The sequence below is a fragment of the Gossypium raimondii genome, chromosome 10 (assembly GCF_025698545.1).
Source record: "Gossypium raimondii isolate GPD5lz chromosome 10, ASM2569854v1, whole genome shotgun sequence".
Taxonomy (NCBI): Eukaryota; Viridiplantae; Streptophyta; class Magnoliopsida; order Malvales; family Malvaceae; genus Gossypium; species Gossypium raimondii.
Genome location: NC_068574.1, coordinates 40,762,182 through 40,785,366, shown reverse-complemented (window position 1 = coordinate 40,785,366; position 23,185 = coordinate 40,762,182). Strand labels below are relative to the sequence as shown.

Genomic DNA, 23,185 nt, shown 5'->3' with positions numbered 1-23,185 from the left:
GGCTCTTGAATCAATGACCTAATGGTCTATTGACTCTTCCACTAAACAAGATTCTATCATCACGAGTTCCATGCCTTTCCCTTTCGTAGCTAGGTATTCTTTTAACTCTTTACGGTTTGCCTTGAAATGTCCTTTCTTGTTGCAGAAGAAGCATTTAGACTTAGATAAATTTTTGGTTTTCTGGTTCTCTTCTTTTCCACTTGTGGGGGCCCAGAGGCCTTAGCCTTGCTTTTCTTAGTGCTTTATCCCTTCCCTTTTGAGGATGAAGTGACAACTATATTAGCTTCTAGTTTTTTGAACAACTGACTACCGTTCAACATCAACTCATAGGATTGTAACTCCTTCATGAAAGCGTCATGTTTTTCTTTTTGCCAAGGTTATATGCGACCCAAAAACCAGCAAAATCATTGGGCAAACTTTTGAACATCATCTTTATTTGGGTATTTTGGTCTACATTGGCCTCATTGTCCGCAGCCTTGACAAAGTATCCCATAAGAGTTATCATATGGTATTTTATTGGAGTGACGGGCTTTTGCTAGGCATTCATTAAGCTAGTTATAGTGGATTATTGAGCCAAGGCAACTTGCCCTCTGAACATGTCTTCTACCTTATCTAGAAACTTTAGAAGTCTTACAACTCTCTAGTTGCTTATACAAAGTGTTGGTCACACTCGCCAACATATACAAAATGAGCTATCTCATCAGACTTTCCCCAGTATTTTCTAGCCTCAACTTGAGTGGCCGAAGGGCACTTAGTATCAAGAACTGTTTTAAATTTCTAACAGCTTAGAAAAATTATCAAGTTTCTTTTTCACTCCTTATAGTTTTTTTCGTTTATTTTGTTTTCAGTGAGTATGTTCAATAAGGGATTTGATGCCATTTTCGAACTGAAAATAAAAATATTCGTATATTAATATCTTTTTATTAAAAATAGTTTGAAAATGTTTTGCAACATTACAATATGCATTAAAATGATGAATGTGTCTTACATTAAACTTTTAAAATATTTGTAAGTTCTTGCAATGATAATTCCTACGCCCATTGAATCAAGCAACCGTGGGGGTGATCATGATAAACTAGTAAGATCATGGATTTCCATCCAATTAGTAGATGGATCTAATTCCATAGGCATTCAGATGTACTAATAATCGTGTAATGTTTGGCCATCTTTCTAACTTAAGTAAAGCTCCATGGAGAATTATTTAACTAGAAAATCTTGAGTGTATAGCCATCAACTCAACACCTATCACATCATGCACCACAAATGAGTCATCTTAGGACAATCTCACTGAGTAGCATGCTTTGACTAGTTGTCCTCTTTTGAAGATAGAATTTCTTGACCTATTGCAAGATAATGCCTACCACAAAGGTCATTTCATTTATCATTTGATCACAAGAGAATTCTTCTTACTTTCAAGAAATCTCCTAAGTGAAATCCACATAACAATCCTATCATGGGGTATTGCACTTGTCATGCCATCACAAAAGACCATTAATAGAGGTCGTAGGTCTTATTTAGGGACCTTCTCCCAGTCAATATTTTAAAAAAACATGCAATGTTTTTTTAATTTTCGATTTCAATTATGTATGATCAATATATGCATGACAAGTACATGTGACATTTTTTCCTAAATTATATGGCATGCTTATCTCATATGTGCATGACATGTTATGACAATTTTAATATATTCACATTCAATTATTCACAAGAGTCAATCAAAAAATTTTGATTCTCCATAGTTTTCCTTTGAAAGGAAAAATCGAAGAAGTGAATGTGAACCGTGCACCAGTTACGTTCCTAGGAAAGGGAGGTGAGTCGTATTTGACCACTTAAAAACCATGCATTTCCTTGCCAGATCCAATCCTAGACATGCACCTTCCCGTTACCACACTTCTCATAGTAACCAAATAACCTAAAAATGTAAATGGAACAATACAACACGTATTTTCTCATTTCCACACTTCTTATCTTTAATAGATCAACTTTGGATCATCTCATACAAATATATCAGAATTATATAATAAAATTAATAAACAGATATATAAAGAGATGATTAATAAAATAAAATTGCCAACCAAGGTTTTCATGGTTCTATTTCTAGAAAATAAATAAAAAGACAAAAAAATTTATATAGTTTTTTACCACAAGGCATTCCTTGTGTATTCGACCATCATCGCTCCATCTTCTCTTCATCATGGACTCCTTTTTGAAAAAAAATACATTTATATCCTATGTCTGTTTTCAGCTCAAAAGAATTCTATAAATAAAAAATAATCCTATGTGGAGATAATAGTCCACGGTCTATTATCTATGAACCACAACCTTAGCAAAAATAATAATTATATAACAAATATATATATAATATTACATTCATTCAAATACACTCTCTTAAATATGAAAACAATTACAAGAATGTCACATCTTATCAAATACTAATCAAACAAGATGAAGAGAGAGATTCAGTTTCGGTTTATAACATAAACATAGCACAACCTAACGCTGTAATGCCAATTATTGAAAAAAATCTATTCGAAAACGGTTTTCTTGCACAGTGAAAAATTAAAATTTTGAAAATCAAGCCAGTTTATGATATTTATAAAAATAAAGCTTAACAGAATTCGTACCTATTTTTTGGCATAGTGGACGGTATTTTTCCTGGCTTTCAACCAAAAAATCTTCTCTGCCATTCTCGTACCACGAACTGCTTCGAGTCTGGGCTCAAACAAATTAAATCGAAACACAGAACTAGAAAAAGTTCTCTCCTTTAGGGGTTAAAACAAAAATTCTCTCTTCTTAATAGAAGCCGGTAGAATTGTTATTCTAAAAAAATATATGTAATACTCGAGAATATATTGTCTTTATTTTTTTGGCAGAATAACAATCTCTCAAAGTTGTGTTAATAACTCTATCGGTGTCATCTATTTATAGGAAGAGATGGTAGAACACTTATTGAGTTGTAGTAGTTTATCTCAAATAGAAAAACATCCTACTTAGAATAGTACTAGGGTGGACGACACACAATAGTATTCCTACTGTTAGAGTACGCCCAAAGATCAATCATAAGATAACTATAATCACATACTTGTTTTACCTTGTTTCTTAATATAATGCGTTGTCATTGTTATTTCAGTTTCTTTTTTATGTGTATAAATAAATTGGTTAATAATAAAGTCCTGAGAATAATATGATTATTCTCAAAAGGTCATTAGTCAAGTATTATTGTGGGCTTGGACAATAATAATTCATTGAGACTAATGTGTACTTGATTGATGACAAAGTGTTTTCATTGACATAGGGATTTCAAAATCAATACATGAGTATGTGTTAGAGAACAACATACTGAACTGGCCCACTATGAGCATAGTTCTTAGATTATTATGTAACAGTCACAACATTAGTCATAGTGATACATATGTATATGATTCTTAGACTTGAGATCATCATTGTCCTAACATAGTGAATCATATATTTTGATACAATCAAATGTCTACCGTAATAAGTTGTACTATAAAGACTGATGCTAGATATGAACAATCTATAAAGTAGGATATGCATGATCAAGATAGAATTTGTGCCTCCTACATAATAGGAGCAATATCCTAGACCACTTGATGAAGTGAGACTAGAAATACATGACCATACTCAAATAAGTTGATATAAGATATCACACTTATTTTTTTATTATAGTCTACTCAGAATATCAAGAAATATGAGATTGGACTATACAAGTGTGACTATTCCATGACTTGTGTCCAATCTAGATATATATCATAAAATTATATAATACATGAAACATTTATCACAGAAAGGTTATGTCAAATCACGACTTCTTGTAACTAGGGTAGCAATGATTCATTTCTAGATGTCACTCATTGCTTATAACATTATAAATGTTCTAGTATTACTACCAACATTACAAGAGCTTACAGGATCACACCCTATGTTTAAAGTGAACAAAATACAAACACAGTTGGTAGTGTGTTTAACTGTCACATGAATTAAATTAATTATTGAATTAATTTAATTTGATAGTTAAATGTTGAACACATTATATGTACAAACTTATTGTACGAAATAGGTAAAATAGTTAAAATTAATATATGAAATTTGATTCATTTAAAATATTAACTAAATATAATTTATCAAAATTATTAATATAAATAGTTAAAATAATAATTTCGGTCAAATATAAAAAAATATGGAAATTAATATTCTTTTGGAAAGAATATAATATTTTAAAACTTTCTGTATGTTTCTCTAAAAGGAAAGAGAATAATTTCATTTTTATTATCACGTGATATTAAAAGAAAAGGAAGTGAATCCCTGTGAGTGTAGGTTACCAAAGAAAAGAAAAAAATCAGAAAAGGTCTAGCAACCACTTTTCAAATTCTCTCTAAAAATTTCAAAGAGTTTTTTTGTTCGTTGTTAACTACGTAAAGGCTGAGACGTTTTTGGTTGCGACTTGGAATTGTCATTGTGAAATAAATCAGATCCTAAAGGTATATCTTCAACTCCTTTTCAACCAATTCGTTCCTCTTACATGGATCAATGGTTGATGGTTGCCGGAATATTTTTTTCCACTACGCCATGGGGCGTACCAACGATCGAACACCTACTAGGGTTGCCACCCCCTTCATGTCCATGAGGGATTTTTTGGTCTCTCTCACATCGAGTCCAATTATGAGTAATTCCTAGTCCTTTTTGACGAATACTTTTTAATTTGATCAAACCCGATTCAGTTGTTTTGTTTCTCAAAATAAACTTTAATATTTATATATAAAATAATTTTCTCATCCCTATTTTACCCACAGCTAAATTTTGATGATTTTACCCCCTGTAAAATTTTGACGATTTTGCCACTGATAAAATTTCAAGAAAATATGTTCAATATTTCACAACTAAACATGTTCACTATGACCGAGTGATTTAGTTTTATTTTTAGGCTTCAAAATAGTCCAAAAACATAAACTCATTCTTTCGATAATTTTTTAAGTAATCTATATAGGATTGCAAATGGATCATTTCCATTTCCATTTCATTTTCTATTTTTGGAAACCGACATTCATTTTCAAATGATTCCATTTCTCAATTTCGGAGAAAACCATAATCATTTCTAAATGTTTCCCATTTCTTTTTTCCTATTCATTTATTTTATTTCTATTCAAACACGGAATTCACTTATGGTTTCAACGAGCTGGCGGAGGGACCAATTGGACATATGTAGTTGTGTCTTGAATGATTTATAATTAAGTTTCGTCTTTTCACCTATTAATTATAAAATCATTTAGTCACGAAATCATTCTACTATAGTATCATGACTAAGCTCTCCCCAATGACATACCATAGAAAGAAACTACTCAGTGCTCGTCCAATGACCTTCTCATAGTGTGTTACCCTTATAGGCTATCATTGATCTCTTTGTGATAATATTCGTTCTTCTAATATGATCATATTTTATCTCATGTTAACCATTACATCTTCCTTCATGAAAAGTCAATCACTATCAAATAGTGATTAAGTCATCCATCACAAAGATGGATGACCCGTGGCCACGTTTACTTTTCATCAATCATGTAATGCCAATGAGAGGATATCATTTACCCAAGTTTTGGATTATGAATTCCACTGTTGTGAATGATGCTACATACTACAGAAATTGTACACCAAACACACCAGCTTTCGGTTCCTTATCTATTTGAACTCAGGCTTTTACTTACATCAAAGTGTACGAGCCACGCATACATAGCCTGTCACCCACTCAGGATTTAGGTATGCCACACTATGAATGTCACAAGTGAATAAATCTATAAATGGATTCAAGATTTATTCTGTTTGGGTCAAATCCAATGTACTGTCAGTCCAGTCAGTCATATCTATGTCTTTATCTTCTAGGAGTTATTTGTTTCGATGACCAAGACAAGACATCTCCCCAATTGGACTTGAAAGACAACATATTAGTCTTTCAATAGTTTGCTCATTTCCAATTAGACTAACGACATGTTTAGGTTCATCTACTAATGCAAGTTGTCTTTCTGTATTAAGATCTGACCATGTAATACCACTTAGTATCAGTTAAACATTAGACAACTAATGAGCAACATTTGTTTCTATTTTAATTTGCGTGCAAAAACTATGTGAGGAATATATACAAAGTATTAAAGTGATTTATGAATAATTTTAATAACCAATCTGTTCGAAAAAATTACAAGTGTACTTAGATGAAAATTATACACTTAGGGAACTAGATCCAACATGGTCTTACTTATTTTTATCATGATGCCATAACATCTTTAAGCCATGGTCTTTTTAATCTTGATTCCATAACATCTTCCAGCTGTAACATCTTGAAGTTAGTGGTTAGAAGGATTAAGGTTTGTGTGTAAGCATGACACTTCGAGTACATTTTTACATTTTCCTGAGCGTTTTTAGTACAATATGAGCATGTGTTTCAGTGGTTAAGGGTTCAACTTACTCTTGGTCTTATGTTCAAGTCTCGATTTGAGTAAAGAGGAAATTTTGTTTTAATATTTGGTTTGTTAGTAAGTATTATTTTTATGTTATATTTAATTACTTTACTTTATTTAATTTTTATTTTCAAAATAAAAATTCCTAAAAATGTCTCACCACCCTCTCTCTCTCCTTACGTTAGTTTTCAGTTCCTCTTTTCCTGAGCTGTTCATAGTTTTTATTTTTAGTTTTCTTTTCCCTTTTGTTTTCGTATTTGTTCCTTTCCTTTTTTAGGTTTCAATACCATTCTTAACCGCTGCCTTAAAATCTTGATGGTGCTCTTATTCTTCGTTTGTTCGGACGACGAATCGGGTGAGTGTGTGGATCATTTTGTATTTGGGTTTATATGGATGATTCTTAATAATTTGATATAAGATTTAGTTTGAAATTTTTTTATAGCTTTAGTATGTTTGCGAACTTGAGTTTTAGGTCGTTAGAGTAAAGGCAAAGTGGTCGGTTCTTAGTACCTTGGAACATCAATCAGGTGTGTTTCTGAACTATTAGTGATTGGAGATCACTTTGTTATTACAATTCACGATTTTTAGCTTGTTTTGGTGTGGTTTCATGACCACACGGATAGCCACAAGGGCGTGTGTCGTACATAGGCGATCTACACGGTCGTGCGTCGCTGTAAAATTAGGGAAAATTTTGGGTCACACAGACTGGGGTGTGCCACACGACCGTGTGGCTACTATTTATGGCTTTTATCATTTTCAAAACAGGCGTGTGCCTTGGACACACAGTCGTGTTCATCAACCAGAAGGGCGTGTGAGGTAGCCACCCAGTTGTGTTACTCTGCCTATTAATTTTACTAATTTTTGAACATTTGAATAGTGAGTTACATAGGCTACTCACACGGGCATGTGTCTCTACCACAGGGCAATGTGTCTCTTTCACACGACCATGTAGACCCTTCACATGACCTAGACTCTCCCACACGGCCGTGTGGCTTTGTGTCGTAGATTTTTGTTCTATGTCGTAAACTGACTCGTTTTAGTTCCTGTGTAGTCCAACGTTTGTTAAGGCCTCTGTAAATATGTTTTAGACTCTATTTTAGGTTAGACTCGTATGTGTATTTACAATTATAGGATTAAAGTAATTGTTTATTTATGCGTTAATGTGATGTGATAAATGGTTTTGAGATATTTCCTAGTAAATGAATGCAAGTATAACTGATTCGAATGTATTCAACAGTAAATACACCTCCGTTTCGGTGAGTCTTTTAGCGAATGGTGTGCATTCATGAATTTGCATAAAACCTGATATTTTGGTCATGAAGAGAAGTAAGACTGATTTGACAGTTCAACTGCAATATTCCTGTACAGCAGATTACCGCACGATTTTGTACATATGTCAGCTGAGCTGCATATTTTAATTTGAGTGGCTTAGTTCCACATTTGTGGTGTGTAGGGTGGATGGGTCTATCATGGTCCTATATGGTGTGCAGGGTGAATGAGCTTACTATAGTCCAATTGTGGTGTGTAGGGTGGACGGAGTGGTGTTTGGTTGACTATGTGGGATTTTAACTTGTTGCATTCAGTTTGCATTTGAGTTTGTGTCTGATTAAGTAATGTTAAAATTGTTCACGAATTGAATAATAATTTGATGAGTTTAGTACTTCTGTGTGTGGAGTAATGTAGGTGTTTCTTTAAATGGCTTACGAAAATGTATTTGTACTTTTGACTACCGATTCAAGATTTTCATACACTGACTGTGTACTCTTATCTGGGATATTTGTTTTGAAACATCGTCAATTGTTATCATTTTTGTTTCGGACTCACACTGAGCTCGTGTAGCTTATCCTCTCAATTTCTTCTCTTTTCAAGTTAACTTTGAGTTTTGAGGTTGGACTCGGCTATCGAAGGTCTCGGATTCTTAAAGAGTTGGGTTTGTTTTGACAATGTTTCTTAAATTTAGTTTATTATTTTCAATTGATTTGTAAAAAAGTTTTTAAACTGTGGTACAATTTTTGTGATTGAATTATTCGTTAAATTTTAGGTTTTCGATTTTTGAACAAATTTTTTCTGGAAAATTCCATGCACGATTTTTAACTAGTCTTTTTGCAACTGTTCTAAAGTTCACACGCTTTTTGAGAATGACATGTGGTCTTCTGTTAAAAGGTAAACATGCTTCCTATTGTGTCACTGGTTTTGAATTTTGGATTATGATTGTTGAATGTGACGCATTTTGAAACTGTTCAAAAAGATACCAAATTGGTTTATTTTTTACTTAAATGTTAACGCCAATCAAACATTATTTGCTAAGCATAGGTTTATTTTTTACTAAATTTTGTTGAATAAACAAAGAGGTTGACTTTTGAAGAAGAATTTGAAATTCAATAATGTGACCTTCAAAATTCGGTCAAGACTTCTAGGCCAAGTTTTAGGGTGTTACATTTAATGGTATTAGAGCCAAGTTTTCCAAAACTCGACCTGTATTTTTACATGCTCGCAAGCATGTGTGTTAAAAGTATTTTTGAAAAAAAACATACATACCATAGTTTTTAGAAAATGTTTTGTGTTTGAAAATGTTTGTAAAAATAAAATGTCTGAGACTCCAATGCTGGTCCGTGTGAAACTCCAAGGTTGTAAGATTAGAACTGTAGTGTTTAGAAATTTACTTTTGTGTTCAATTTTGGTATTGTAGATCTCTTAAAATTAGTTACGAGGTTTGAAATGGATTCTAGTGACAAGCTAAATCGTGAGGATCAGCCTAGTGTGACCTTGAAGAGTCATCTAGTCCTCTAGGACGTGTGTCTGCTCAATAGTCGGAGGCCGATGTGGTTACGCTAGCTACGAATGGCGATAACTCAAAAGTTGGTACGGAGGCGTTGACTCAGGTAGTGAGGGAAGTTTTAGAGAAAGTTTTTTAGGCTAGTTTAAAGAGAACCAGAGTAATGGTTCAAGATAGATGTGTGGAGTGTAGGAAGAAAAAGGATCTTAGTCCTTTGAGTTCGAAGCCTCAATCTGTGAAGCGTGTGAGACCTTAGTTGAATGTGAGCAAAGGTAATGTCAAATGTCCTACTAGTGGCATGGATGTGTCGGTTTGTGAACATTGTAAGAAGCGTCATCCAGGTGAGCATAAAAAAATCGGGAGCATGTTTCATATGCGGGTCCACAGAGCATCAGATTAAGGAGTGCCCTCGACGACATTGAGACAGGTATGGTTATAGGATACTTTAATTTTGGGGTTGTTATGCCATGGTTGTGATTATATTTTTGGTTGATAGTGTGGGGAACACGTGGTTATAAAAATAGCCGATAAGTGTAAGTTAGGAATTTGTTGGATAGTGTTTTGTGTATGAGATAGTAAAGGAATTTGATCTGGTTTAGTGGTTAGGTGTTTGGTTGGGTGTATGAGATTTTAATGTTAAGTACGATATTGTAGTACGTCAAGGTTAGCATGCGCAACGGGAGCGTAGTGGTGAGTTTTGCATTTAGGCGACTGTTCGGTTAGTGGGAAATTTTGGGGACAAAATTTCTTTAAGGAGAGGTGCATTGTAATATCCCAAAATTAGTGGTTAGAAGGATTAAGATTTACGTGTAAGCTAGAGACTTCGAGTAGGTTTTTATGTTTTTTTGAGCGTTTTTAGTACAATATGATCATGTGTTTCAATGGTTAAGTGTTCAGCTTACTCTTGGTATTATGTTTGAGTCTCGATTCGAGTAAAAAAGGAAATTTTGTTTTAATCTTAGGTTTGTTGGTATGTATTATTTTTATGTTTTATTTATTTATTTACTTAACTTTATTTCATTTTTATTTTGAAAATAAAAAATCCAAAAATGTCTCACCACACACACACTCTCTCTGTCTACACGTTAGTTTTCACTTCCTCTTTTCTTAAGTTGTTCATATTTTTTATTTTTGGTTTTTTTCCCTTTTGTTTTTGTATTTCTTCCTTTCCTTTTTTAGGTTTCACTATTGTTAACCATTGCCTTAAAATCCTGATGGTACTCTTATTCTTTGTTTGTTCGGACGACGAATCAGGTGAGTGTAAGGATCATTTTGTATTTGGGTTTATGCGAATGATTCTTGACAATTGATTATAAGATTTAGGTTTAAAATTGTTTATAGCTTTAGTATGTTTGCAGAATTGAGTTTCAGGTTGTTAGAGTAAAGGCGAAGTGGTCGGTTCTCGGTGCCTTGGAACATCAGTCAAGTGTGTTTTTGAACTATTAGTGATTAGGGATCATTGTGCTGTCACAATTCACGATTTTCAACCTATTTTAGTGTGGTTTTGTGACCATATAGGCAGTCCACACGGTCATGCATCACTGTGAAATTAGGGTAATTTTTAGGTCACTCAGATTGGGGTGTGCCACATGGCCGTGTGGCTACTATTTGGGAATTTTATCATTTTTCACACGGATGTGTGCCTTGGACTCAGGCCGTGTTCCTCAGCCACACGGGCGTTTGACGTAGCTACACAGCCATGTCTACTCTACTTCCTAATTTTGCTAATTTTTGAACATTTACACAGTGAGTTACACGGGCTACTCACACGGCCATGTTACTCTATCACACGGGCGTGTGTCTCCGCCACACAGCCGTATGTCTCTTTCACACGGGCATGTCCCTCTTTCACACAGTCGTGTAAACCCTTCACACAGCCGTGTAGACCTAACACACGATCGGGCACATGGCCATGTGGCTCTGTTTCGTAGATTTTTGTTTAATGTCGTAAACTTACTCGTTTCAGTTCCTGTGTAGTCCAACGTTTGTTGAGGCCTTTCTAAATGTGTTTGGGAATTTATTTCAGCTTAGAATCGTATGTGTATTTACAATTATAGGATTAAAGCTAATTGTTTATTTATGCGTTAATGTGATGTCATAAATGGTTTTGAGATATTACCTAGTAAATGAATACAAGTATAATTGATTTCGAATGTATTCAACTAAAAATATACCTCTGTTTCGGTGAGTCTGTTAGCGAATGGTAGGCATTAATACATTTGCATAAAATCTAGGATGGTGGTCGTGAAGAGAAGTAAAACTGATTTCGCAGTTCAACTACAATATTCCTGTACAGCGAATTACCACATGATTTTGTACATATGTCAGCTGAGCTGTATATTTTAATTCTAGTGGCTTAGTTCCACATTTGTGGTATGTAGGGTGGATGGGCTTACTATAGTCTAATTGTGGTTTGTAGGGTGGTCAGAGTGGTGTTTGGTTGGATGGGTGGGATTTTAACTTGTTGCATTCAGTTTGCATTTGAGTTTATGTGTCTTATTAAGTAATGTTCAAATTGTTTACAAATTGAATAATAATTGGATTAGTTTAGTACTTCTGTGTGTATGGAGTAATGTAGGTGTTTCTTTGAATGGCTTGTGAAAATGTATTCGTACTTCTGACTACCGGTTCAAGATTTTCATACATTGACTGTGTACTCTTATCTGTGTAATCTTATCTGGGATATTTGTTTTGAAACTTCGTCAATTTTTGTCATTTTTGTTTCGAACTCACTCTAAGCTCGCATAGCTCATCCCCTCAGTTTCCTCTCTTTTCAAGTTAAGTTTGAGCTTGGAGGTTGGACTCGGCATACCGGAGGTCTCAAATTCTTAAAGAGTTGGGTTTGTTTTAACGATGTTTCTTAAATTCAGTTTATTATTTTTAGTTGATTTGTAGGGGAGTTTATGAACTGTTGTATGGGTTTTGTGATTGAATTACTCGTTAAATTTTAGGTTTTCGGTTTTTAAACAAAGTTTTCTAGAAAATTCCGCCCATGGTTCTTAACTAGTCTTTTTGTAATTGTTCTAAAGTTTACACAATTTTTGAGAAATGACATGTAGTCTTTTGTTAAAAGGTAAACAACATGTTTTCTATTGTGTCACTGGTTTTGAATTTTGGATTATGATTGTCAAATTTGACGCATTTTGAAACTGTTCAAAAAACACCAAATTGGTTTATTTTTTACTTAAATGTTAACGCCAATCAAACATTATTTGCAAAGCATAGGTTTAGTTTTTACTAAATTTTTTTGAACAAAAAAAGAGGTTGACTTTTGAAGAGGAAGTTGGAATTCAATAATGTGACCTCCGAAATTCGGTCAAGACTTCTGGGCCGGGTTTCGGGTGTTACATCAGCTTTAGCCTTACTCATTGCTACTTTGATGTCATAACATTTTTCAGTTATGGTCTTACTCATTTTAGGCATATAGTTTTCGATTAGACCCATGGCCTAGCTATGATTTTTTTCATTTACCTTTCTCATTGCTTCTCATCAATTCCTCTATTTCACCATTCCTAACATTGATGCTCAAACACTGTAGTGTCCCTTTCATAAGGCCCGAAGCTTCGCCATCACAGTTTCCACATAGCAACACCTTGTGTTGTTATCTAACATAATCATCCTTTTCCCAAGTCCTAACTTAATCTAACCTGACGAAAATTTCCCTCCGTGTTTCACAAACCATCACACACACAAGCACAAACATATAATCACATAAGCTTAGTAACATGGAACATGCCAACTTTCATGCTATTCATACAACATCCTAGAAATGGGGCATAGAAACCCACTTGATCTTCTTTGTCTTTTCCTCTACTTAGTTTTTTCGAACACCAGAGCTTTCATTCTTCTGGCAGCTAAGCACGTCAACCAAATCATGGGTTAAACCCAGTATTTTTAACCTAAACCTCAATTTCCCAGAACACGCAGAACCCCTAAAATGATTCTGGAAACCTTTAACTTTGGTTCCTAAATCTTACACATATTGAAGATCTTACCAGCTTCTTGAATTTTCTATTTTTCTGACCAATTTCTCACGACCATCACTTCATGCAGAGTTTCCCATGATCATCGCTCCCTCGGAGCAACCGAGGAAGAAGATTAAGAAGGGAAAGGAATGAAACAGATTTGAGAGGAATCCCCCTTTAAGGATTCAACTCTCAGTTATTTATAACCCTTCATGCGCGATCTCTTACCGTATAACAATCATTCATCCCTAATTATTTTGTCCCCCACTAAAGGACTGGCTGGTTCAAATCCAACCAAACCGTCCTTGGATTTCAACCAAATCCTAAATTGGTTACTCTCTCCTTCCGACTTTCTAGTAGAGGCCACCAAATTATGACTTCTTTCAATTTAATCCCTCAATTATTTCTAAATTTTCAGTCTTAGCGAAAACTGGGTGTGACATTAATAGTTTTAAAACATATTATGACATTATGTAATGCTATATCACATACTATAATTATAGTACATAATATATTAATTATTATATATCATTGTTTATTATACTAGTTGAAATATTTTTAAGTCTCTATACTATTTGTACATTTGAAAGTTAACTCTCATACTATATTATATAATGTTATGTATTATCATATAATATATAATATATTAATATTTTATACATATACATTAAAGTTTGATTATGTAATCAGTTGATTCGACATTATCGGTTCGATTTCAGTTTTAAAATGTATAACTTTTTAAGCTAAATTAACCAACTTAAAACCCAAACCCAATATCAGCCAAACTTAAGCCCAATTTAAACTTTATTAACCTAAATTCCCAAATCATAAAAAAAAAACCTAAATTCCCAAATCATTTTATTAGTAATGTTATTAGTATTGCATAAGTATAACACTAATTATTGTATTATTAAATTAATATATTATGTCATTATATATTTTATATTATCATTAAATTTTAATAATTGTTAATTTTATATCTTTATTATACATAAATAATTATAGCATTAAAATATTTATATTCAATTAATGTTTTAAAATTTTATTTCACTTTATAATTTAAAATAAAAATTATTTGTAATTATTTTTAATAAAATTTTGATATAAATATGTATAGTGTATACACACATTTTCATAAAATAAATAATTTTTATTTATTTTTATTTTATTTCTATTTTAAGTAATATAATAAAATTATATTAATTATTAATATCTATTATAGCTACGGTTGTTAAATTATAAATTCGGGCTTTTTTAGGCTTTGAATTGAATCTATCTTGCATTCCGGTTTAGATCGATCTCAAATTCTTACAGTCTCGAGCTTTCTCAAGTTCAAATTTTTTCGATCTCAAATATTCTTGAGCTTGGATTTATTTCAAGCTTGAACTTTCTCGAATTTAGATCATTATGAGCTCAAATCGGCACAAACGAACTTTGAGAGTAACTTCTATTTTTTCTACTTTAAATACTATGCAAAAGGTCCTTAAAGATTACTTTAACACTTCCATATTTATTAGAATAAGGAGCATAAGAGTACAAAAATCTTCAAAATGGATAAACCATCTTTTCTGTTTATTATTCTTACAATCCAATACACACAAACAAATGTAGAAAAGCACAACAATGTGTACGTGTTTGATGAGGGATTACTACAAGAAGGCTATTTTTGTTGTCTTAAAGACTCTGCAATCTTCTTTGACAGACAATAAGCAGTGGACTGGACAGTGATCATTGGATTTACACCAACAGCACTTGGCAAAACACTTGCATCACAAACAAACAATCCTTCAGCTTCCCAACTCTCTCCATTTTCATCAACTGCACCTTCCTCTTCATTTATCCCCATCCTACAGCTTCCCATCTGGTGAGCACTGGTGTGCACCACCCAGTTTTCCCCGGTACACAACGGACTTGTTAACATAGAAACCGAGTCCAAAAACTCCTCTAACTCCTCATTGCTTATCCCTTTACATCTTTTTCTCTGCCCATCACTACGATGAGTGCCCACCTCGACTGCCCCGGCTGCTACTAATATCCTCAATGACTGTCGCAAACCGGCTCGTAAGTTTTGTCGGTCTACCTCTTCGAACTTGTAGGTTACTCGTCCTCCAGCGTGTACTTTTCCGGATCCCTGATCCCTTATTATTGTTATCATATGAGCAGTTCTGGAAAATTTTAGCATCCTTGCTTTCATATCAAGACCAGACACCCAAGGGCATACTGCAGAGTATTGTGCAGGCCCCAATGAAGGAGTTTCAATGATGGCTTGCACTTTGTTGTCATTTCCTGCCACCTTATGTACTGATGTTATTATTCCACCCTCATAAGCTTTCCCTTTGAACTTGGAATCGGAGTCAGGAAAGTAACCCCACGCCATTAGGACCGGATGAAGATGAAGGTTTTGACCGATGTTTCGATTCTTCAGCCCACTAGAATGCATTAAAAGAGGTGTCAAAAGTGCCCCACATGCTGATATTGTTACTTTGGCTTCTATATGAAGTTCCTTTGTGATGTTTTGATTTGAAGGCTTTGCAATGACTCCCAAGCACTTCATTTTCCTTGCACTGCCTACCTTGTTTCGCTCTAATATGAATCTCTCGGCTTTGCACCCTGTTATAATCACTGCATTGTTGTTTACGGCATCGACTAGCCAAGTTCGATCGGTCCCTTTCTTGTCTCCTCTTCTGCAACCGAAACCACAAGATCCACAATAATGGCTCTCGGAGGAATTCCGTGGCACTTTCTCGACTTTTAGACCTAGATTTTCACACCCTTTTCGAAGCACTTGATTCTGAAATCCTTCCTCTTTACAATCATGCGTGACACCAATTCTTTCACAAACAGTTTCCATTGCTGAAACATATTCATTGCTTCCAAAAAGAGGTATTTTACAGTCCTCAGCCCATTCTTTAAGAACATATTTCGGTGTTTTTATACAGGCCGACCAATTCACAGCCGAGCCACCACCAACTGTAGACCCTGCAAGAATCAGCAGCTGTCCGTCCAAACTCGGAAGGATTCCTCCAGATTCGTATAGTTTATCCATGGAGGGGCCTTCGAAGGGTGAATAGTCGGTTGAAGTAAAGTAGTTCCCCTTCTCTACAACGACGACTTTAAGGCCAGAACCGGCCAGCATTGCGGCTGCAACACCGCCACCACAACCGGAACCAATTACTACGGCATCGCATTTGATCCTGTAAACATTTTGTTGGGTATCTTCACTAACAAGAAGGCCTTTCTGTGATAGAGAACGATAAAGAGTGGAGTCTTTTTCATGCACAGTCTCAATCATTCCCTTTTGAAGAGGCCTTTCCTTTCGTGCTTGCGGCTGATCCTCAACTTTGTCTACATTATATCCAATAGCTTCCCATGCTGGATTATAACCATCTTCTCCTACCTGAACATATAATTCTTAATATTTATAAATTTTCATAGTTAATTCTAAATAATTTTCTAGTTATTATATATCAATTCAAGTTCCTTGATATACCATTAATTTGATGAATAGTATTAATAAGGCCTACTTGACACTTGTAAATTATTTAGTTTTGGCTAAAAAAAGTAATCAAATTTTGTTGTGCTTGTTGAATTGAACTCAAATATTTAACTAATATTTTAAACTTTAACTCGAGTCTTATGAGTTTTATTGAAATTATATTTTCAATTAATGTGGGAGTTCAGTAAATCACTTTTTGGAACCTAAATTTGGTATCTTTTTCATATTGGGGCATGAACTTTTTTTTTATTCAAGTTAGGTCTTAAACTTGACAATTATTTCTGCATTATGGCTTCAACTTTTTTTTGTTCAAGTTAGGCCCTGAACTTGACAAGTATTCTCATATTGAGGCTTCTGTCTAATTTTTTTCTTGAAAACCCTAAAGTTAAAGTCTCAATGTAAAAATAATTGTCAAGTTTAAAGATTAACTTAACAAAAAAGTTTAAGCCCTAATATAAAACAAATATCTAATTAAGACCCCAATACAAAAATAATTATCAAGTTAAAACATAATTTAAAAAGTTAATGCCTCAAAGTTAACAAGATGAAACGCTAAATAGAGATTTAAGTCATTATTTTATTATAAGTAAAAAAATTAAACCCTAAAGATAGGCAAGAAAAACGTTTTTAGAATTGAAATTTATTACAATGATGTTGATGTTTCAACAACCAATATTTATTTTCTATTTTGATGATTGCTGATACAAAACCTCTACAACCAATTACATCCTATTTATTTTTGATTTGTGTTATAATATAATATCTACTCAGCAATCTAAATAAGATCATTTAATTCTTCTTACCTGTATGACTTTGTTTAAAACAAATCATTAAAAATCCCCAAGTTGAATTTAGCAGTTTAGTACATATAGAGAAAATACCTGTCATTCTTCCATTAAAAAAAATCAATATTTTAACACTAACTCCAATCAATATCCACAAATATTTTTATATATATTAGATTTGCGAGATATTATTTGTTTAAAACATTAGTAATCCATCTATATTTTAATTTTACTCCTAGACTATTTAATTATCTCTATATATATTATTAAATTTATGAATAAATTTTCCAAATAATTTCTCCTATATTTGTCATCAAAATTTTAGAACTTCAAATAATTTTTGAATTAAAATTGGAAAATTTATGGGAGAAAAAATGGACTAGCTATTATTGATTTTCTCTTAAGATGTTACCTAAATTGAAGAGTAGCTATTATTGAAAATGAAAGTGAGCCACACGTTGGAATAATAGTAGGACTGAATTAATTACAATCCACAGGTGTTGTCAATTTAATTAAAACTAAATGCTCACGGTTGAATATACCTTTCCTCCTCAAAGTTTCCGTCCAAATCTAGATTCCACTAACCATATTAAGTTTTATCCCATAATTAATATAAATTTCGCTAAACATAGAACACTCTCAACTTGCATCACTCTGCCTAACTCAGTGGGCAACTACTATTTTTAGCTTTTTTGTAAGTACTATTATTTTTTATTCAACTACCCTTCAAATTTATCTCAAATCATTCTATAAATTTTAGCTTCTTGTCCTCACTCTTTATAAAAGAAATAAAATTTAATTTTTTATAAAAATTCATTAATCAATAAAAAATTACGATTAAGTATATATATTTTATATATAATGCCTAGACTAGTGTTATCTTTAAAAGTAGAGGAAATAATATGCTTGAGTTTATATCCTTTTAATTGTTGTGGCACCAAACTAATGCTTAACTGACCAGTTTCAATCTAGTTTTAAATTCCGCAAACAACATTCAAAAGGTGATATTTATCCCATGTAAAATATAGTAAAAGATATGTGTTTGAAACATGAATATGAAGGGTAAATGTACCATAGAGATCTTTGTAAGATTGTATTTTCTCATCTATTAAAAAGATAAATTAGTCTCTTTACATTAAATCAAAGAACAATTTAGTCATTTTTATTAAAATTTTCATCCGTTTATTCTGTTAATAATTGGTTTGGTTAATGGAATAACCAAATAGTGACACGTGGCATGTCATGTGTACCTTATATTAGTGTACAATGACCAATTTTAACTATAGAAATGGATGAAATTTTTAACAAAAGAACCAATTTGCTCTTTGATCTAACATGCATAGACTAACTTATTATTATTTGGATAGAATAAATAAAATATAATCAAACTTTTAATATAGGAGACTCCATGATACTTTTACCGATACAAATATATTATGTAGTAACCCTAATCCTTAGGCAAAGGATGAAAGTAGAAAGAAGATTAAAGGGAAGAGATAGTATTGAATGATTACCCGAGAGAAGTAAACAAAAAGGCAGAAGACTTTCAAGTAGATGAAAGCAACCCTTGTGGGAGTAAATAGAAACCCATGCTTTAACCAATTTTGCATTACTTTCTCTCTCTTCTCCACTCCCATGCTTCCAAAGTCATTTATAAACGGCCATTCCTTCCCCAAACACTGCCTTCCACATAGCAACAAGCTTCCTACCCTCGTCCACAGTAACACTAATACAATTCTCACCACTATCACACTTTCAATGAATGCTCTTTTCCCCAGCAATTCTGCTACCTGTAACATTGATACAAACATTGTCTAACCTTAAACTAGACAAAGGGGGCTACTTTTAAAACTTTTGTCAGAACATCCAAATCTGACACAACTGAGTTACCGCCCTTTTCTAGTAAAACTGTAATTAAAACTGGGATACATGTAACTGCAGAATCTCCCCAACACTACTTATCTGCTGGCCACCTGGCACACCATAACATGTGTATATACACGTGTTTTACTTGTGTATGCAAAAGTCAATGCTATTATATTAAATCAAATCAAATTAAAATAAGTGAAAACAAAGTAACAATATAACGACAACCATTATTATTTCACCTAAAAAATTAGATTAATTTTTGTATATTAAATTAAAGAATAAATTAAATTTTTAATTAAAAATTTTATCTATTTATATTATTAAAAAATTGATTTTATACATCAACAAGAAGTAATGATCAATTTATTTTTTAATTTAATGTATAGAGATTAATTTATTATTTTTTAAATAAAAAAAATAAAATACAATTTATCTTTTAATATAAAATTCTCCATAATATTAATGAAAACAACTATTTAGCTCAAATATTAATTGATGGATAAAAATAAGAAAAATGAATAAATAAACTAAGATTCAAAGGACCTACCTCGTCGGGGAAAGCCGGTTGAGAGGCAGAAGCTTTTAGGAAGGATTGAACAGCCTTGCTTGGCTGGGTTTCCTTTCCTTGAAAGCCAGAATCCGGTGGTAAAGAAGGGAAAAACACTTCGGCAACGCTGGCCAGCGTCTGTATCTCGGCTGAACAAAACCCATGGCTGTATTTTGGCTCTCTTTTGTCTCCATGCAACCATGGTTGCTCCTCACACTTTCCTTCCATGTCGCTCCCCCCTCTCTCTCTCTCTATCTTTTTCTTTTTAATAAAACTAAATATGATTTTGTTTCAAATGGCAACTTCATTTTATAAAGTGGAAACGTGGAAACGTGGAGAGTTTGGATTCCAAGGAAGAGTTGTAACTCTCCTGTTGTATATATAATATTTCCCCAATTCCGTATGCATAAGTATTGATATAAAAAGTTCGCTAACCAATCACCATCCATTTATGAGTTAGAATCGGACGTACTAGAACTTTTTTTATGAGAATGGGAATTGATTTATAAATTTTGAAAAAATTCAAATACTTTTTTTTTTCATTTTACAAATTTCCTATATATAAATTTATAATTAAATAATTTATAAAAAAGCAAAATTGCAATTGTCCCTAAGCCCCGATTGTCCCTTTACTTTCGTCCCTAGTTCAACCTATATATATCTTTTACTATATATAAATATATTATGGATGAGGTCCCCTTGCCTTAATGTAAAGGTTTTCAAGTTTAAGTATTACTCTACATAAATTGTATGTAGAATTTCAATCTAAATTTATTTTGATTTAAGTTTAAATATATTTTAATTATTAACATCATAACTTTTTATAGTAATTAATTGTAATGATAATAATTCAGATATGTATTATTTGTATTTACTTTGTAATTATGTGGTTGTACTTTTAATTTCAAAAATATAATTAAGATTTATAAGAACTGACTTTTTTTAAAGGTAAATTCATTAATTTATTCAATGGATTGAACCATACAATTTAGAGAAAAAATAATAGCAAACACTCGTCGTAGATGGAAAAGGACAAGCTCCATCAACACAACAAAGGCTTTAACCTCAGCATCAATAAAACAATATGACACGTTGACAATTGGCTTTGTCACAACTCAAGCACGGCATATCTAGAGTGATTGCAAGCACTTAATACGATAAGGAAATCAGCCTCGGATAGTCCAAAATGGAGAGCAAAAATCGACAAAAGAATCAAGCATTCACCAAACTAGAGACGACGACAACAAAATCATCTCTAAAATCACTTGTAAAACTAAGATTACATGCATAAGTAAGACTAAAAATTGTGCTACAAGAGCAGACAAAAACTTATAAAATTGAAGACTTATTAAACAATGGAAAAACAAACAAAAAAAACATATAAAACTCAAGACAACACGGGTCCATATCGACACGTGAAATCATTTATTATTTTGAAATACTCTTAAAACAGAAACAAATTAAGAAGTTGATGAAGAACCACCTACTTTTCAAGGAAAGCTACTAATGGCCGGTGGAGTTTTAGCGAACGACAAGCACCGTCATTTGTCCATCACAACTTGTGAAGACAACAAAGATACCTACAAAATAGATCTGCAAACTGAAAAGAAAGAAAAGGAAGGGTTGATGGAAGAGGAAAAATGTGGGCGATAGCTAGCCCGGAGACTAACATCACTACTGAACAAAACAAAAGATAAGAAGCAAATGACTTGGAGAAAAAAAGAGAAATTTTTTAAGAGTTGACTTTTTTAAATCAGTTTAATTTATTAAAAGTTGACCAAAAACTAATTTAAATTATAAGAACCAGTTAAAAATTATTTTATTTAAAAAAACCGAAGTGATAAGATTCAAGATGTATTTGATAAATAATTTAAAAGTTTCAATATTTAAGTTTTTTTATGAATAAACACAAACTAACTATATTAAGCTATCATAATAAAAAATTTTGTTGTTTTACCAGCCCTAAGAACAACTACAAGCTCCTCTAGGATGTCGTCAAACACCTGCACATTCGTACTCCTCTCTAAAGCCATCTTAGCAAGTCGATCAACAACTTGATTTCTCTCCCTTTGGATATGTTTGATTTGCCATTGTTCTAGATTTGTAAAATAATGTGGATCCTTTTTACCAAAGCTAAAGATAATTCAACCAAGTAAATATCTTGAAGAGCTTTGACAACCTCTAAACTGTTTGTATGGGTCAAAACATTATTATATCCCCTTCTTTGGATGAGGGTTAGACCATCTAAAATTTCCCAAAGTTCGGTATCAAAAACTAAACAGATCCCCAAATAATGGTTGTCTACAAGGATTATTCCCTATTTTGCTTGCACATCACCCCCTGACAGTAGCAAACCCTACATCCATCTTAACAACCCCATCAATATGTAAGTGAATCTAGTTACCTAACAAGGAAGGATTATGATCAGTTTCAAGTTGTTTAGACGAATCATTCTTATGAGCTAAAATATATTGTTTCGACTAGCTCACAGAAGACTTAATAGTCTTAGTGAAACTCTAAGTTATTTCTTGAAAAATAAATAGGTTCTTATTTTTCCATATACACCAAGTGATTAAACCAAAAAAATGGACCAAATAATCCCCATATTCGACATCCATATTGAAGAACATAAGTTGATTTCCATCCACTTCAACAGATCACTAGAGAAAAACCTACTTTGAAGATTGGTAGGTCAACAGATAACCAGACCTCTCTAGCAGCTGAGTAGTCCCTAAGAACGTGAAGTAAATCTTCAACACCACGTCAACACAATGAACAAGAGCCATTATGACCAATGCCCCTCCTTAATCATTTTACATTAGTTAGGAGACGTTGTTTGCACACGAGCTATAAAAAGAGGTGAACACGTTGAGGCCCCTGAAACTTCCAAATAATCTTTCACCATTTGTCTTTCATATTTCACGTATTCTCTCGAAGTGACCTATATGCACTTTTAACAGAAAAGGATCCTATTGAGGTGCCAAGCCAATTGATTTTATCAGACCCTGCTAAGGGATAAGAGGAGGGATGCTCATAATTCTTTTAACGATATCTTTCGACAAACAAACCCTAAACAAGTATAAACTCCACAAACCATCCTTAGTTACCATGTCACGTAGCAAAAAGTCTGACACAAGATTGTTTTGAGAAGGCACATAATTTATCAAAGGCCTTAAGTTTGGAATCCAATTATCTTTCTAGCACCTAGTAGAATTCTTGACCCTCATAAACCAACATAAGTTTTCGCACAATAAAGACCATACCTTAGCAAGGGCTTTCCATA

General features: G+C 33.0%; 1 protein-coding gene across 2 annotated transcripts; it reads right to left on the bottom strand.

Moving 5' to 3' along the window:
- Positions 1 to 14,695: 14,695 nt before the first annotated feature.
- Positions 14,696 to 20,260, bottom strand: LOC105776906 (long-chain-alcohol oxidase FAO1). Of its 2 annotated transcripts, none has more exons than XM_012599861.2 (3): positions 19,903 to 20,260; positions 19,001 to 19,276; positions 14,696 to 16,602 (listed from the first exon to the last, which is right to left on the bottom strand). In XM_012599861.2, the coding sequence occupies exons 1-3, from the start codon at positions 20,128 to 20,130 to the stop codon at positions 14,866 to 14,868; spliced, it is 2,241 nt and encodes a 746-aa protein (XP_012455315.1). In that variant the 5' UTR covers positions 20,131 to 20,260; the 3' UTR covers positions 14,696 to 14,865. The 2 variants fall into 2 exon arrangements, with proteins under 2 accessions (XP_012455315.1, XP_012455316.1); XM_012599862.2 differs by having other exon boundaries at positions 19,001 to 19,459; positions 19,903 to 20,051.
- Positions 20,261 to 23,185: the final 2,925 nt, after the last annotated feature.

Excerpts from the sequence above, each read along its gene's own strand:
- LOC105776906 (XM_012599861.2), bottom strand. The coding sequence starts at position 20,130 with ATGGAAGGAAAGTGTGAGGAGCAACCATGGTTGCATGGAGACAAAAGA. Across the intron at positions 19,277-19,902 it reads AACCGGCTTTCCCCGACGAG|GTAGCAGAATTGCTGGGGAA; the intron begins GTAGGTCCTTTG and ends TCAATGTTACAG. Across the intron at positions 16,603-19,000 it reads TTTTTGTTTACTTCTCTCGG|GTAGGAGAAGATGGTTATAA; the intron begins GTAATCATTCAA and ends TTATATGTTCAG.